Source organism: Lithobates pipiens, unplaced genomic scaffold (genome assembly GCF_037356315.1).
Source record: "Lithobates pipiens isolate NorthernLeopardFrog02 unplaced genomic scaffold, aLitPip1_a1.2 Scaffold_22, whole genome shotgun sequence".
In the NCBI taxonomy this organism is placed as follows: domain Eukaryota; kingdom Metazoa; phylum Chordata; class Amphibia; order Anura; family Ranidae; genus Lithobates; species Lithobates pipiens.
In genome coordinates this window covers 165,612,722-165,629,392 of record NW_027507784.1, presented here as the reverse complement: position 1 = coordinate 165,629,392, position 16,671 = coordinate 165,612,722, and the positions used below count along the sequence as shown (strand labels likewise).

The window sequence follows — 16,671 nt, the reverse complement described above, 5'->3', positions numbered from 1 at the left end:
CTTGAGCAACATGGGGAGTCAGGTGGAAGATGGAGAGCTGAGTTTGCTATCGTGTGGCCTGGGAGGGTACCCAGGGTCTGGGGTCTCTGCCTTCAGGCAGGAGCTGAGGAAAGGAAGGAGAGTAAGCCTAAGAGAGGGATCTCAATTACCTTTGGGTCATCTGCAGAAGACTCCCTGGCTGGCATGGGAGGATCTGGACAGTAGAAAGCCTGAACAAAAGTCTTGCCTAGTGCACCAGGAAGGGACAGTGTGAGTAGCTCAGCGCACCCAGGGGCATACAAGGTAAAAGACTGCCAGATGTAGCATACTTTCCAGGGACAGCGTTGTGCTAAATCCCAATCCCTTGTTCTGGGGACTTCTTCAGAGCAGCCAGTTGGGCTGGTAGTATCTACAAGCATCAGAATTATGATAAGTTCTACTGAGGATACACAATACTCCTGCATACAGCTTGGGATGTTGTGCTATTTCATTAAAAGGGATTCAAAGTTCCTGGTTTGATAAGAACTTTGCCTGTGATCCTTAGAGACTGTAAATATTCCAGATGGAGTACAGTCCAGGATCTTCATTTTTATGCACATAGAGAAGTAGTTTGTCCTCATCTATTGTTCTTCAAATCAAGTTGGGCATCCTATAATCTCTATAGCCTACCTAAGTTTGACCCTGTAATAAAACAACAAAAACAGACCCATGGACTGATTTCTTGTGTTTGGGTGCACATTGGAAATGCCTGTTGCCTGACTGTGCAGGAATAGGGGGGATGAATATTCAGTTGCGCCAGCTTTGGGCCTGCTCCACTTACATCAGGCTTTATGCCTTTCCTTAGTGTCCCTCAAATCCCCCCTCCTTTTATTAGTGTCCCCAGAGTCATCCCCCCTTACATCAGGGTCCCAAAAGTCCCCTCTCATTGACTCAGGGTCCCCAGAGTTCACATCCCCCTTATATAAGGGTCCTCAAAGTTCCCCCTTTCTTAAATCAGCCTTACATCAGAGACCCCACTTTCATTAGGGTCCCCAAAGTCCCATCTTACATTAGGATCCCCAAAGTCCCACCTTACATCAGGGTCCTGGGTCCTCATAGCCCCTCCTTACATCAGGGTCGCCCAGAGCCCCCCTCCTTAAATCAGGGTCCCCAGAGTTCCCCCTTACATCAGAGTCCCCCTATCATTAGGATCCCCAAAGTCACCTCCCTTATATCAGGGTCCCCCAGAGCCCATTTACAGCAGGGTGCCTAAAGCGTCCTTACATAAGGGCCCCTAAAGCCTAAAGGGTAGTGAAAGTGAGGCGGGGGTATTGTGAAGACACCAGCTGACATCAGGAATAGATTTGTTCCTTCTCATTGCAGCTGTTGGCTACAGGACAGGTGTAAGCTGGAGCCTGGGCACTGGGACTGGATATTTTTAGAGGAAGAATGCTAGGGCCTGGGGGTGGGGAAAGCGTGTGGTTGGTTGCTGGGACATAGGCAGTCCTAGCAACCAAACGCTAGAGCTGAGACCAGCGGGGCTGGAGGTGGTCCGTCAGCCACCGTATATTCAGGGACAGCTCTGATTGCTGCACAGCCTGCAGTGTTGCTGAGTGGCAGCAGGGAGGCTGACTGGGTATTTGGGCAGGACACTCTGAGCAGCAACTGGTTGGTTGGAGCCGGTCCCCTTGGGGACTCTCGGGCCATCTACATATGTAAGGGCGCCCCCCCCCCCCCAATGGCGGCCCTGGCTACATAGGCTATAACATGAAACATGGTGGCCCTATAATCAACCCCCAGAAGCCCCCTGCCCAATCCACTCCCTAATATTTTCCCCAGCTAAGTGACTGGATAGAAGAAGTCTGCCGAATCCAGAGCAATGAACCCATAATCCACTGATCGCGGATTGCCAAGCTTTGCAGACTCCAATGCAAAAAATATATATAACTGCACATTTTGGAGTTTTGCAATATGGGTGCATTTATTATTTGCAAAAGGTGGGATTCTCCTTTAAATGCAACAACCTCCCCAGTGTGAAAAGGATCTAACACTTGCACTAATTTAATACAAGATTTTTTTTTATAGAGGTCTGCACACCAGGGATGAAAAACGAAAAGTCTGACAGAGACACGCTTCCAAAAGAAGGACATTCCCTTTAAATGAGTGCCAGCTGAGCGCTATGGGTCACCGCCATGGTGCCCTCTTTCTAGCGCTCTCAGTGTCTCTCTGTTGCTAGGAGACCGTACGAAGCGGAGATCGAGCAAAAAAAAAGACAAGACCGCGCGCCCCCTCAAGACCCGCCCATTCGCACCGCGCAGGCGCGCTTCTTTCCACCACAACTGTGAGCCCGGGCGCGCGCTCCTCTGGACATGCCCACTTGCTGAGAGTGTGAGGGAGCGCGCCTTTTGGGTTTTTTGTTCACACAGCGCGCGTTCCCGCGTTTGCCTTTTCCTCGCTCTCCCTCCGCAGTGTAGCGGGGCTCCTAGGAGGAGAATGTGCTGAGGAAAAACATGGCGGAGCTGCAGATGCTGCTGGAGGAGGAGATCCCCGGCGGCCGGCGGGCCCTGCTCGACAGTTATACCAATTTGGAGAGGGTAGCGGACTACTGCGAGAACAACTACATTCAGGTGTGTGAGGGGGTGAGAGATGGGGGCTCCCCCTCTGTACATATATGTGTGTGTATGGGGGGTGTGTGGAATACACACGACGACCCCGGGGACTTAGCACACCGCTGCCTGTGTATTCCCACCATCCCGGGCTTCATATCCTAGGCTGACATCACTCACTGCAATCAGACGGATATGTTTGTCCTATTGATGAGCTGCTGCTCGGCGCTCGACTGACCTTTCCGTCACCCAGGAGGTGAATGGGGGTTTCTATAGAGCCAGTGCTGGGCTTGTTATCACCCTGTGCGCCCCATTCATTCAGGAGCCCATTGATGTGCTCGGTGTATGGCCAATCTCATCCCTCACAGGATCACACCATGTGAATGGAGATGAAGCTCCATGACTGCTTCTAATTATACCTGGAGACACCAAGCCATCATCACAGCCCTCCATCACACATCCCTACACATCCTGCATCTCATCATCAGCATCTCATCATCACTGATCTCTGCCTGCACCGACAGGACTGACAGGGCTTCACCCTTTACTATCATCACTGTAATCTAATCGTAAAGACCAGGTCTATGTAATATATATATATATATATTCTCCATCAGTGGCTGTGCTGTGATATGCAGAGATCTCATTACACCCCCATTCCGTCTCTCTGTAGAATTGGGGGTTTGGCTTAGTTTTCCTCCCTATCCTAAGATGTGTGTTTTTTTTTTTTTTTTTTTTAGTTTTTTTCATTTTGATGGAAAGTTTGTGTTCCTGTGGATGTTTGTTTACAAATCCATTGTCCACCTTATATTTACATACTGCTATCAGCTGTCAGGGTATAAATAAACACAATTGGGTCCTGACAGCGTTGTGATACACTTTATGCAGAGATGTGATCCCGGTCACTCATCTCCTATAGGCTTTACCATGTCATCTCCTTTAAAAAAAAAAGTCATTTTGAATATTTATGTTACAGCTAAACCCCAGGCAGCTATAAAAGACACAGCTAATGAAGCTTAGTAATGCATTGCTAGTGAAAGTGTGTTCATACATTGAACGAGATGAGTATGTAAAACCTACAAATTCTGGATGAACCCTCTGCCCAATGCTATATACCCTTTCTAGCAAACTTTGCAATAAAAAATAAATAAATAAATAAATAAATAAATAAAAAAACGGATTTTTAATCCACACACATTTTGCAATACATGTTTAAGCTGGCCAACTGTATCGCTGGTCCCCAACCCGTGCTACAAAAATCAAATGCTGCTGTGGACACAATGCCAACATGGGGCAAAGAGACAATTTCGGGGAGGGCCACTAAGTTCTGGTCTAACTTACAATGCAACAGGTATACTTGTGCTCAGATTCTAATAGCTTGTACATGTATATATTCTATCTGGTATTAAAGGGGTGTAAACTTTAAACCCCAAAACATATGAATTACACAGGTTATGATATTTAATATAGATAAGGCAGTGAGTTTAATTACCACCTTTAAAGAGGCGTTCCAACTGTCTAAAAAATTTTTGTTGGGTTGAATATAGTTTTTATTTATAAAACTCTTATATTGCTCACGTTTTAGGGATTGATCACCGATCGATTGCCGAACGTACGATATCTTATATTCTCTCCTGGCATTTTCCATATTGCTTGTGGGCATGAGAAGCCCACAAGCACTATCTTCCGGGATACGGTGCAGCTGACCCACCAGCATGCACCACCCATTCTTGCGCATGTGCAGCTCACAGCACCGTAACTTCTGACGTCACCATCACAATCGGCGTTGAAAGTGCCCTCCCTGTTGTGATGGCAACGAAGATGAACATTTCTGTCACGTATCACTTCTGGTTTTAAAATCTCGCAGTGCACACTGACTCCTGGGAGATATGACACCAAGCTCCCAGGAGACAGTGCGCCGCTAGGAAATGACGTCATTACCCGCGGGTGGGAGAAGGAGAGTGCAATTGAGCAGGTCAAAGACAAGGTAAGCTGACAAAAAACAAATAACATTATTGGCATTAATAACTTGATTAATAAAAAGTGGGTGGTACTTTAATCAGCCACAGAACCTGTGTAATTCATACAGTCATGGCCGAAATTGTTGGCACACCAGAAATTTTTCCAGAAAATCAAGTATTTCTCACAGAAAAGTGAGTAACACATGTTTTGCTATAGACATGTTTATTCCCTTTGTGTGTATTGGAACAAAACAAAAAAAGTGAGGAAAAAAGGTAAATTGGATATAAAGTCACACAACTCCAAAAAATGGTCTGGTCAAAATTCTTGGCACCCTTAACCTAATATTTGGTTGCACACCCTTTGGAAAAAAATAACTGAAATCCGTAGTTTCCTATAGCCATCAATAAGCTTCTTGCACCTCTCACCCGGAATTTTGGACCACTCTTCCTTTGCAAACTGCTCCAGGTCTCTCTTATTGGAAGGATACCTTTTCCCAACAGCAATTTTAAGATCTCTCCACAGGTGTTCAATGGGATTTAGATCTGGACTCATTGCTGGCCACTTTAGAACTCTCCAGTGCTTTGTTGCCATTCATTTCTGGGTGCTTTTTGACGTACGTTTGGGGTTATTGTCCTGTTGGAAGACCCAAGATCTTGGAAGCAAACCCAGCTTTCTGACACTGGGCTCTACAGTGCGACCCAAAATCCTTTGGTAATCCTCAGATTTCATGATGCCTTTCACACATTCAATGTACCCAGTGCCAGAGGCAGCAAAACAACCCCAAAACATCATTGAACCTCCACCATATTTCACTGTGTTCTTTTCTTTGTAGGCCTCATTCCATTTTCGGTAAACAGTAGAATGATGTGCTTCACCAAAAAGCTCTAAGCCCTTGTACACACGGTCGGAGATTCTGACAACCAAATCCATCGGATTTTGGCCGAAACTGTTGCATACACACGGTCGGACAAAGTTGTCGGAAAATCCGACGTGATTACGTTATTTCGTGTACGACAGGACTACGTTCACGCTAGTAGCCAATAGCTTTGGTGTAGGAATTTGATCTGAGCATGCGTGGCACTTTGTCCGATCGGAATTCTCTACACATGATCGAAGTATGTCTGATCGGAGCATTTTGTCGGAAAATTTTACCGGCAAGTTGGAAAAGTTGGTGCAGTCCGATGCAGACCACACACAGTCGGAATAGCTGACAAAAACGGTCCGATTGGACACATTCAATCGGAATCTCTGACCGTGTGTACAAGGGCTAAGACGTTTTCCCAGAAGGATTTTGGCTTACTCAAGTACATTTTGGCAAACTGTAGTCTTGCTTCTTTTGTCTCTGTGTCAGGAGTGGGGTCCTCCTGGGTCTCCGGCCATAGCGTTTCATTTAAATGTTGACAGATAGTTTGCGCCGACACTGATGCTCCCTGAGCCTCCAGGACAGCTTGAATTTCTTTGGAACTTGTTTGGGGCTGCTTATCCACCATCCTGACTATCCTGCCTTGCAACGTTTCATCAATTTTTCTCCTCCGTCCATGCCCAGAGAGATTAGCTACAGTGTCATGGGTTGCAAACTTCTTGCTAATGTTTCGCATTGTGGATAAAGGTAAATCTAGATCTCTAGAGATGGACTTGTAACCTTGAAATTGTTGATATTTTTCCACAATTTTGGTTCCTCAGACAGTACTCTTCTCCTCTTTCTGTTGTCCATGCTTAGTGTGGCACACAAAATGCAAAGACTAAGTGAACTTCTCTCCCTTTTATCTGCTTTCAGGTGTAATTTTTATATTGCCCACACCTGTTACTTGCCCTAGGTGTGTTTAAGGCTGGGTTCACACTGCTGCGGGGGGAGATCCGGATGTGATTCGCACCCGCACTGCAGTGCAAATCACATCCGATCTCCGTAGCGATGCGAGTTCAGCCATACAGATAGTATGGCTGAATTTGCATCGCTCCCGCAGCAAACTCGCACGGGACCCTTTTTTTGGTCCGCAACAGAATCGGATCGCATGGGGGTTCACACCATGCGATCCGATTCCTGTGCGAGTCGGCAGATCGCACTGCGATATGCGGACGGATCTGGGGGTGTCATTAACATATCATTGACACTCCCAGCCGTCCGCATAGGGCAGTGTGAACTGCCGGCGGGAGGTGTGCGATGCGGGAAAACGCCGCGGATTCGCGGCGTTCCCGCATCGCTGTGGTGTGAACCCGGCCTAAAGGAGCATCACATGCTTGAAACATTCTTATTTATCCACAATTTTGAAAGGATACCAAGAATTTTAACCAGCCCATTTTTGGAATTTTGTGTGACATTATGTATAATTTGCTTTTTTCCTCCCTTTTATTTTTGTTCCAATACACACAAAGGGAATAAATGTGTATAGCAAAATGTGTTATTGCAATATTTTTCTGTGAGAAAAAATGCAGAAGTGGGCATGGCAGCTGTGTAAGCATGTTCCAAAATGCATTGTTGGCAAATACAGTAAAGCACAGCATTGTGGTGTCAGCATATTGCTGGCAAGTTGAAAAGGTTCATCACTGTGGTATTGGAGAGTGCAAAAGTGCACATCAGTACCATGTTGGGGAGTGAAAACGTGTGTCTCTGTGGGGTGTCAGCGAGTGCAGAAAAGCTTGTTTTTGCTGTGTAGGCAAGGACAGAAGTGCATGTGGCTGCAGGCTTGGCTAGTGCAGAAATGCATAGAGGTGTAGTGTCAGATTTGCACATCAATGCATGTTGGTGACCAGAGAAGTGCATGCTTGTGCAGTATTGGCAAGTGCAAAAATGTGCATTGGAACAGTGTTGGTGAGTGCAAAAGTGCACATCATTGAGGCATGTGCAAAGGTGGGTGTTGCTGCATTTGTGGTGAGTGTAAAGGGCGTGTTGGTTAGTGCAGAAGTTTGTGTTTGGTGTGGTATCAGTGCTTAAAAAAAAAAAAAAAGTCAATTGGTACAGTATCAGCAACTGCAAAAGTGCTCATCATTGCAATGTTGGCCAGTACAGAAAAGCTTGTCGTTGCAATGTTGGCTAGTGAAGAAGTGTGCAGCTGCAGAAGTGCACATAGCTACATTGTGACAAATTGCGAATTGTTGCTAGACCAAAAGTAAACCTAGGTTCAGAGTTTGCAAGAACAGATGTGAGCGTAGTGTGTTTGTGAGTGCAGCGGTGCAGTGCCAGCTGAAATGCACTGAAGTGTATTGGTGGTTATGTGCAGTGGTGGCAAGAGGGATCTTGTGCAATAATGTGGTAGCAGCAAGTGGGGTCCTGATAAAAGTGTAAATTGAATCAAACAGCTCAATGCATAAAAACATTTAGCAAAGCATTTCTTTGAGCCATGTGGCTAGATGTACGCCGTGAAGCGGGTGGATGTGATTTAACAAGTCTATTTAAATAACAATTTATTTTTTCACAAGAAAACAATTTAAATCATTAGTAAAAAGACTTGATTTGAATCATAATTTTTAAAGAGCAACTGTCATTTCTGTCCCACAGCAGATCTTCCTCTGACCCGCTGTTGAGTCACCTCAATACTGGGCACTTACACCCCCTTCCTGCCCACGCCATTTTTCAGCTTTCAGCGCTGTCACACTTTGACAATTGCGCGGTTATGCTACACTGTAATCGTGTGAAATTGTTATTTTCTTCACACAAATAGAGCTTTCTTTTGGTGGTATTTAATCACTCCTGGGTTTTTAATTTCTTCCTCAAAATTTGAAGATGGGTGAAAAAATGTTTTTTTCTTTCTACCAGTAAATTTTGTAAAGAAGTCATTTTTCTACTTCACTGATGGGCGCTGATGAGGCACGAATATGCCACACTTATGGGCACTGATAGACAGCACAGATAAATGGCACTGGTGGGCACTGACTGGCATCACTAATGGCCACTGATTGCTGGCAATTGTGGGCCCTGGTTGGCACTGCTGGCAGTGGTGGGCAAACATTGCTGGTGCTCATGGGCACTTAATTGTAATCGGGACACTGATGATCAGTGCCCTGATTACATACTTAGCTGTCCCCTGAGAGGAGATGCAGCTGATCGGCTCTCCTCTCCTCACACTCTGTCAGTGTGAGACGAGGAGCGCCGATTACTGGCATCTCCGTGATTGGACACATGGTTAAAGGGCTGCAGATCTTTATACAGATTGGGATTGCGCCGTGTCCTAGCAACACAAATCGGTCGTTTTTGGGAGGCCGTCATATGACATCCACACAGAACCAGAGCCATACTGTCATTTGATGGTGGGTGGGTGGTAAGTGGTTAATAGGACGACGGCTGGTGATGTGGCAGTGGCGTAACAAGGTGAGGGACGTGACGGCAGCAGGCGAGTGGATGCCTCCTAATAGGCATTGCCATGATGGATCTGAAATGATAGGTGCTCTTTAAATATAAGGACTTATTCTTGCTGGTAGATATAATATTTGCAAACAAAATGAAGGTTTCCTATTTAGAATAATAAGCTTGTCAGGTTAGTAAAATGGCAATATCAGAACCGATTCAATCATACAGTTTGTAGTGTACATAGATTTGCAAAATCATGGGATAAAGGAATCTTCCTGAACTTTGTTTTATCTCATGGTTACTGTGAAATTGTGTGAATGCATCATAGTAGTACATGTTATCTCAGCATGCAGAGCTTGGATTCATTGAATGAGTTTACTAAAAATGTAAATATTACAGAATATACAGCCTCCTGCTCCATTTCATGCTGAATAATCTTAATTATTAATGTATCTTAAATGGAAAACTCTTTTTTAGATTTTTTACTCCAAAAGCATTTTATTAAAATAAATGTGATACAAATCATTTTTTATCCACCCCGAACCCATCTACCTCCTGTAGCTGCCTAAGTTTATTACAGCCCTTTTGTATGAGGACATACATGGGGAATTGTTTGTTGGATTTTGCATAGGCCAGGGCCTCCAAACCCATAGCTACATCAGTAAACCCTGTGGCATGACACATAAGAGCCCTAGTGGGATCATTTTCTATATTACTCCCTCCCAGTTCCTGTTTTGGGGACATGGTCTGGGCAATATGTTGCAGCTGGGCTGCTACATAATATCATCCACGGATTAGGCAGCGCCAGGCCCCCCGCCTCTTTGGTCTTTTGCAATTGCTCCAACTTAACCCACGGGGGCTTGTGTAGTCATAGAAATGCCCTGAAGTTGGAGTTAATGATTCAGACTACTTTAAGGGGAACCACCATAGGGGTGTTATGTAGAGTGTAAAGAAATTGTGGCATGAAGACCATTTTTATAAGATACACCCTGCCTACCATGGACATCTTAAGGCGCGCCCAGACTTTGGCTCTCTCTAATTCTATTGATCAAGGGTGACAAATTGAGGGAAAGGTACTTAAAACCGGAGGGCACTGGCACATCATGTACTGTACAGTGGGGATTGAAAGTTTGGGCACCCCAGGTAAAAATGTGTATTAATGTGCATAACGAAGCCATGGAAAGATCTCCAAATGGCATCAGATTAGACATTCTTATAATATAATATGTAAAAATAAGTTAGATTTTATTTCCATCATTTACACTTTCAAAATGACAGAAAACAAAAAAATGGCGTCTGCAAAAGTTTGGGCACCCTGCAGTGTTAATATCTTGTACTGCCCCCTTTGGCAAGTATCACAGCTTGTAAACGCTTTTTGTAGCCAGCCAAGAGTCTTTCAATTCTTGTTTGAGGTATCTTTGTCCATTCTTCCTTACAAAAGTGTTCCAGTTCTTTGAGATTTCTGGGCTGTCTGTCACGCACTGCTCTTTTAAGGTCTATCCATAGATTCTCAATAATGTTGAGGTCAGGAGATTGTGAAGACCTCGGCAAAACCTTCAGTTTACGCCTCTTGATGTAATCCCCCGTGGATTTTGAGGTGTGTTTAGGATCATTATCAATTTGTAGAAGCCATCCTCTCTTTAACTTCATCTTTTTCACAGATGGCATCAAGTTACCATCCAAAATTGGCTGAAATTTTATTGAATCAATTTTTCCTTCTACTCGTGAAATGTTCCCTATGCCACTGGCTGCAATACAACCCCAAAGCATGATTGATCCACCCCCATGCTTAACAGTTGGACAGAGGTTCTTTTCATTAAATTCTGTGCCCTTTCTTCTCCAAACGTACCTTTGCTCATTCCGGCCAATAAGTTATTTTTTAACCTCATCGGTCGACAGAACTTGTTTCCAAAATGCCTCAGGCTTGTCTATATGTTCATTTGCAAAGATCAAATGCTGATTTTTCCTTGGCTTTGTTATGCACATTAATATACATTTTTACCCGGGGGGTCCCCAAACTTTCGATCCCCACTGTATGCCCCAGACTATTTGGTGCTACATCTATCGGCATGTGTGAGGATTTTTTCCGGTTGATTACTAGGCCCGAGTATGTTCCAAAGCCCGCAATCACCAACATTGCTTCCTTTAGTGAGTCAGTAGTATTGCCCAGAAGCAACACAGTGTCATCCACGTAGAGCATACGTTTTTCATGCAGCTCTCCATGCCGAAAGCTACTGATACAGGGGTTAGCCCGAATCAAGGCCACTGTGGGCTCAATGGCAACGAGGAGAGCAGACAATGGGCACCCCTGACAGGTCCCTCTAAGGGGAACGCTAAAGAAATATGTCCCGCCTCTTGTATAACTGCTTGCAGTGAGCTGTTTAACAACTGGACCCAATACAGAAATACCTCACCAAAACCAAATTTGCTTATGACCGCCCAGAGGTAATGCCACTCAATGCTCTCGAAGGCCTTATGGATGTCCAGCGATTAACCTGTTAATAAAAAAAAATGTCAACTGTTAAGGACCACCTTGGTGTGATTTAGCACTATGTGGGTTCAATTTACCCAAAGCGACTAGTGAATGTTCAATTCAAACATTCAGTGCTGTGTGGGAGAAGGTTGGTTTTTTCTTCTCCACACGTGATTGGATGTTTGACAACTGAGGACAATGTTTCACTTTGTAGCTACATGATGATTCTGTTCCTGAACACCAAAACCTCATTGTTGCTAAGCAGGTATGTAGAAAACAATGATACTTTCATGAAGAAACATTTTTCTTTGCCCTAAATGTCACAATATCATTATGCTGTGTTTTGGCTTTGATGTGAGGAGAACATCATTTTATTGCAACGCTTTATACGCCTGTAAAGCTTGGGTGTTAATGTCATTAACCTTTTTTTTACCGGCGTGCTTCTCAGTATGCTAGAATGATCCAGTATGTTAGACCAGTACCTAATTTTGTATTGATATTAAATGTTTCAAGAACAGGAAGCATGATCTTACTGTTGGAACACCCATTTCAGATGAATTTACACACCCAGTTTAATTATTGCAAATTATAAATGGCTTTTCATAAAATAGTATGGCATGACTGTGTTTATTTTCCCTTGGCTAAAGGAGTGCCTAGGTTTTGTGAATCAGAATTTGTGGTTTGTTTCTTACATTTCCCTTGTGGTCTTGTGGTTTTAGCATTAGTGTTTTGCCATCTGAATAACTTCTCACCTCCAAGAAAGCTGTTCTCATTGCAATTGTCTTTAATACTAATTTTATTAATGGTGTGCTTTCCATTATCATTTTCTATATATTGATTTAAACAGTAAAGTGGATGCTGTGGCATATCATGTTTAGCTGTTCTTTATTAATCATTTGCAAATGAGAAGCGTTAAAGTGATTGTAAAGGTTAATTTTTTAATTTTTATGAAAATAATAAACATGGTATGCTTGTCTGATTGCAGAGTGGCCCGAACCTCCCCTTTTCAGGTCCCCCCCACTGGTGCTCCTGGCTTCTCTGGTATCCTATAGCTAGAAGCCTATGGTGGTCCACCTGCGGACTCCCTCCTGACTTGCATTGTGTGTATCTGTTGACACCCCGGCTTCCTCATCAAAGGATTTGACCACAGCAGAAGCCAATGGCTCCTGCTGCTGCCTTTGTCATCTGTGAAAGGAGGTAGAGAGACGAGCTGGGCTTCTGGTGGGGACAGCGCTGGATCATGTGGTGTCGGGTAACGGTTAGTGGTGGAAGAAAATGCAGAGACAGGGTTTTACATTAACCAACTGAGCTCCGGAAGATTTACCCCCTTTCACGACCATGTCATTTTTGAAATACAGCACTGAACTACTTTAACTGTCAAATGCGTGGTCATGCAACAATGTAACCAAATAAAATTAGTTTTTTTTTCCCCACAAATGAAAAACATTTTTTCTTTCTGTTATAAAACATATCCAATAAAATTAAAAATTAAAAAATCAAATTTCATCAATTTAGGCCAATATGTATTATGCTACAGATGTTTTTGTAAAATCCCAATAAGTGTATAGATTGGTTTGTGCAAAAATTATAGCATCTACAAACTATGGGATATATTTATGGATTTTTTTTTAAATTTACTTTTTACTAGTAATGGCAGCCATCATCAACTTATAGTGGGACTGCGATATTGCGGCGGACAAATCTGACACTAAGCCCAGGTTCACACTTATAGCAGGAATTAAATCGTATGAGTTCAGCTCAACTCGCGCAATTTCACTCCTGCATGTCAGTGCCGACTTCGGGGGCAATTTCAGAGACCTCTGCGAGTTTCTGCACAGATGTCTAGTACAAAAACTACTTTTGAAAATCGGTGCGGCACCGCACCGATTTGGATGGTGCCACTGCCGGCAATAGCTGCCGATTTGGCATGCGATTTGACATGTCAAATCGCATGCCAAATTGCTACAATGTGAAGCAGGGCTTACTGACACGTTTGACACTTTTTGGGGACCAGTGACCCTAATACAGTGATTAGTGCTAAACATATGTACTATCACTGTACTAATGACACTGGCTGGGAAGGGGTTAACTGTGTGCCTAACAATGTGTTTTATCACTGCGGGGTAGGTGCTTTTATTATGAGAAGGCATTGATTCATGTTCCTGTAGGAGGAACCAGTGAAAAGTTAACTTGTGTGGTTGAAGACTAAATATAGGATTTTAGGGGTCTTTCTAATAAGCACTGTGATATTCATACATTAAAATTTAGGAGCAGCTCCATGATTAAGAGCTAGCTATATTCTAGACTACAGTGAAAATGTAATTGAGGAAAACCAATATTGGGGGGGAAAAAAAAAGCACAGCTTTACATGGGGTAGTCCAAGGTAGAAACATAACACTATTGGGGTACATTTCACCAAAAATGAATGCATAGTTCCCTAGTTTATACGGAGGTTGTGTTAAGGAATCAGATAACCTCGAACTAGTTTGTAGTTCTTATCCATTTCAGTTGTATGTGTTTACTTAGCCAAGATATTTTATTGGAGCCTGGTGGTCTGACAGAACCCCTTGTTTCTTATGTCTTGGATACTGCAAAAGAGAGCTGCCATAATCCCTGACCTCTTCTGTCCATTTATTTTTTGGGTGTTCTTACCGCATTTGTATTCCAGTACCTCCAGTTATGTGTAGGCCTCATGCACACTGGGTGTATAGCCATAGGCGAAGGGCACAAGTATACTGTCCAGCTCTGCTGACAGCTGCTGAGGCTGAACAGGACTGGGAGGTGCAGTCAGTGGTACTTCTGTTTAGGGCAGTATACACCCAGCGACTAAAGCCCAGAAAGCGAAATTCTCGCTTTCCTGGTTTTAGTCCCTGGGCGCATACTTCACTAAATGTAAGTACAGCTCGGTGCATTACCCAGTCCTGGTATATCTGTGCCCTCTGCCTGTAACCAAGCCCAGTAGCCCCATGCTAAATGTGCACATGGACTTAACGGGGTGAGGCAGAACTTGTCCTCACCCCAATAATTTTTTAGGTTGTATTAAGTCACTAAGTCCCCTTTCACACTTTTCCTGCAACTTTGGACATCAGTCGCATGACAAGTCGTACACCATGTTTCCCAATGATAACCATTAATATCTGTGCGACTTCAGAGTAGTCCCTGTACTACTTTGGTCCGACTTAGATGCGAGTTGAGGTCCATAGATCTCAGGTTTACACAGGCATTCCCTGAAATTGTGGCAAAATCGTGTGACTTTCAAGTCGTGGCAGTGTGAAGGGGGCCTAAACCCACATCGTAAAAAACTATCATTGCTGAATTACATGCTGCTCATACTCAGTCACTATGAGATTTGTTTTCTGTATTCTGCACAAAACCTGGTTGATACTGCTGTTCTGTATCTCCCCCTTCTGTCCAATTCCCCAATTCAGCTAGGGATTTTGCTGCTGTGGGGACAACATCGCACAGCCCACTCCCTCCCTTCTCCTCCATGCCCACTAACCAGCTAAACACAATGGGGCCAGTATATTACATGTAGATTAATGAGGCTTCATGTCCCTCTTATTCTAAGACACAGCCTGGAGGGGAGAGACTGCAACTGGCAGAAATCCATGTTATTGCCAAAAAATAATAAAGATTTTATTTCAAATGTATATCTGTATGACCATTTAAAACAGTTTTATTGATATTACTCATTTATCAATTTTTATTTTGAACATGTAACCAGCAGCAGAGAACTAGAAGCTCCTCCTGCTTATGTTTCCCTGCAGACAGGCTGGGAAAGAGCTGCGTCATGTGACAGCTGTATATCGATTAGGAAAAAGGTACTTAGATATGTGTTTTTTTTGTTTATTATTAATAAAATAATTGGTGCCATCATCCACATACAGAAAGAAAAAGGACATTTTGTAAATTAAACTGTGTGTGTGTTTAGTATAACTTTGACTCTAGCATTGTACCAAAACTGAACCACCAGTTTTGCATGGATTGACTCCTTAAGTAAAGTCAGAAGATTTTTTTCTTTGTGCATTCTGTGCATGAAGATAAAAAGCCTTCTGTGTGCAGCAGCCCCCCTCAGCCCTTCTAATACTTACCGGAGCCCAATCTCCAGTGATGCCCATGAATGTCTCTGCCGTCCAAGACCCTTCCTGCTGATTAGCTGAGACAAAGCAGCAGCATCATTGGCTCCTGCTGCTGTCAGCCAATCGGGAACGAGAGAGGGTGCAGGATTGTTGTATGTTGACCTGGATGCGCTGATACCATTATATATATATATATATATAAGTGCTGATATGTACACGCTGATACATATCACAACTGTTTTGTTTACACTTTAGCTGTCAGAAAATACAAATGAAATACATTTTTTTTTATGTGAAACCTATAAAAATATGAATGAACAAAGCAAACAAAAAACATTTTAATCTTCAATAGTTTAGAAAATAGAACATGAAAATGAATTAAAACGAGAAGGAAATAAGGAGCTACTTGCGGGTGATTCGAGTAAATTAAGGGGTTAAACAGTAGTACCCTTTTAAAAAAAGCAATAATTGCCAGCTTTTTTTTTTTTTTGTGTGTGCACATTTTAGCTGTCAGTGGGGGGAGTCCCGCTGACAGCTGAAAGAACTGAGCCTGAAAGTATCGGTTTCAGGTATTGGAGCAATTTGCATGTGCCAATGCTTAGTACCAATACTGGTGCAATCCTACTTTGAACTAAAATGTATTCTTAAAGCAGAACTAAATCTGAGTACCACAGACTAAAAACTCAGGGGCTGCTCATTTAGTTACATACTCTGAAAATTGAGTTTAAAGTTTAAAACCAGAAAATCTAATATACCTTCCTATGGATTTACTAATGCGTGCAGCATAAGGATTAAAAATAGTTCATACTGACAGAGATTAGGTCCACTTTTATTTCTGTGACCAAGCTCCTGTGAGTGGGACGAAACGTGTCAGGTGACGTGGCTGGAGTGACTCTGGCTGAGGCCACATTCATCTACAATCCTAAATGCACTAGGTTAGTGAGCGGCGCCGTCTCTTCTCTTTTGATAAAATACATTTAATATAAAGGTTTTTAAAGCTTACTTGGTACATAACAATCTTTGGTTTACTGCAGAGTTTAGTCCATGTAAAACTTTCATGTCAACTTTCTATATAAATACAATAGAAGCTTGCAGCATTTTAAAGTGGCTGTAAATGCTGAAGTTTTAACCTCCTTTTTTTTTTTTCTTGGTTTTGGATAGAGTGGAGGGGGATTCGAACACCTGTCAGTTTTCATTGCTGTCTGTGTCCCTTTTATGGAGATTCGCCCTCTCTAATCGCTGTTTACCATTCTCTTTGAAAGTGAAAGTAAAAAAATCCTAAATATTAGGTTGTCCCCAGCAAAGTAA

General features: G+C 43.2%; 1 protein-coding gene across 30 annotated transcripts in view; it reads left to right on the top strand.

The window, feature by feature from the left end:
* Positions 1-2,321: 2,321 nt before the first annotated feature.
* Positions 2,322-16,671, top strand: part of ABI2 (abl interactor 2) — a 164,263-nt gene continuing 149,913 nt past the window's right edge. For 3 of the 30 annotated variants that reach the window (XM_077448567.1, XM_077448564.1, XM_077448540.1), the window contains exon 1: positions 2,326-2,585. In XM_077448567.1, the coding sequence (XP_077304693.1) occupies positions 2,469-2,585 (117 nt within the window). In that variant the 5' untranslated portion in view covers positions 2,326-2,468. Of the gene's footprint in view, positions 2,586-15,038; positions 15,106-16,671 lie in introns of those variants that run through there. The other 27 variants (XM_077448566.1, XM_077448542.1, XM_077448551.1 and 24 more) reach the window with 13 other exon arrangements.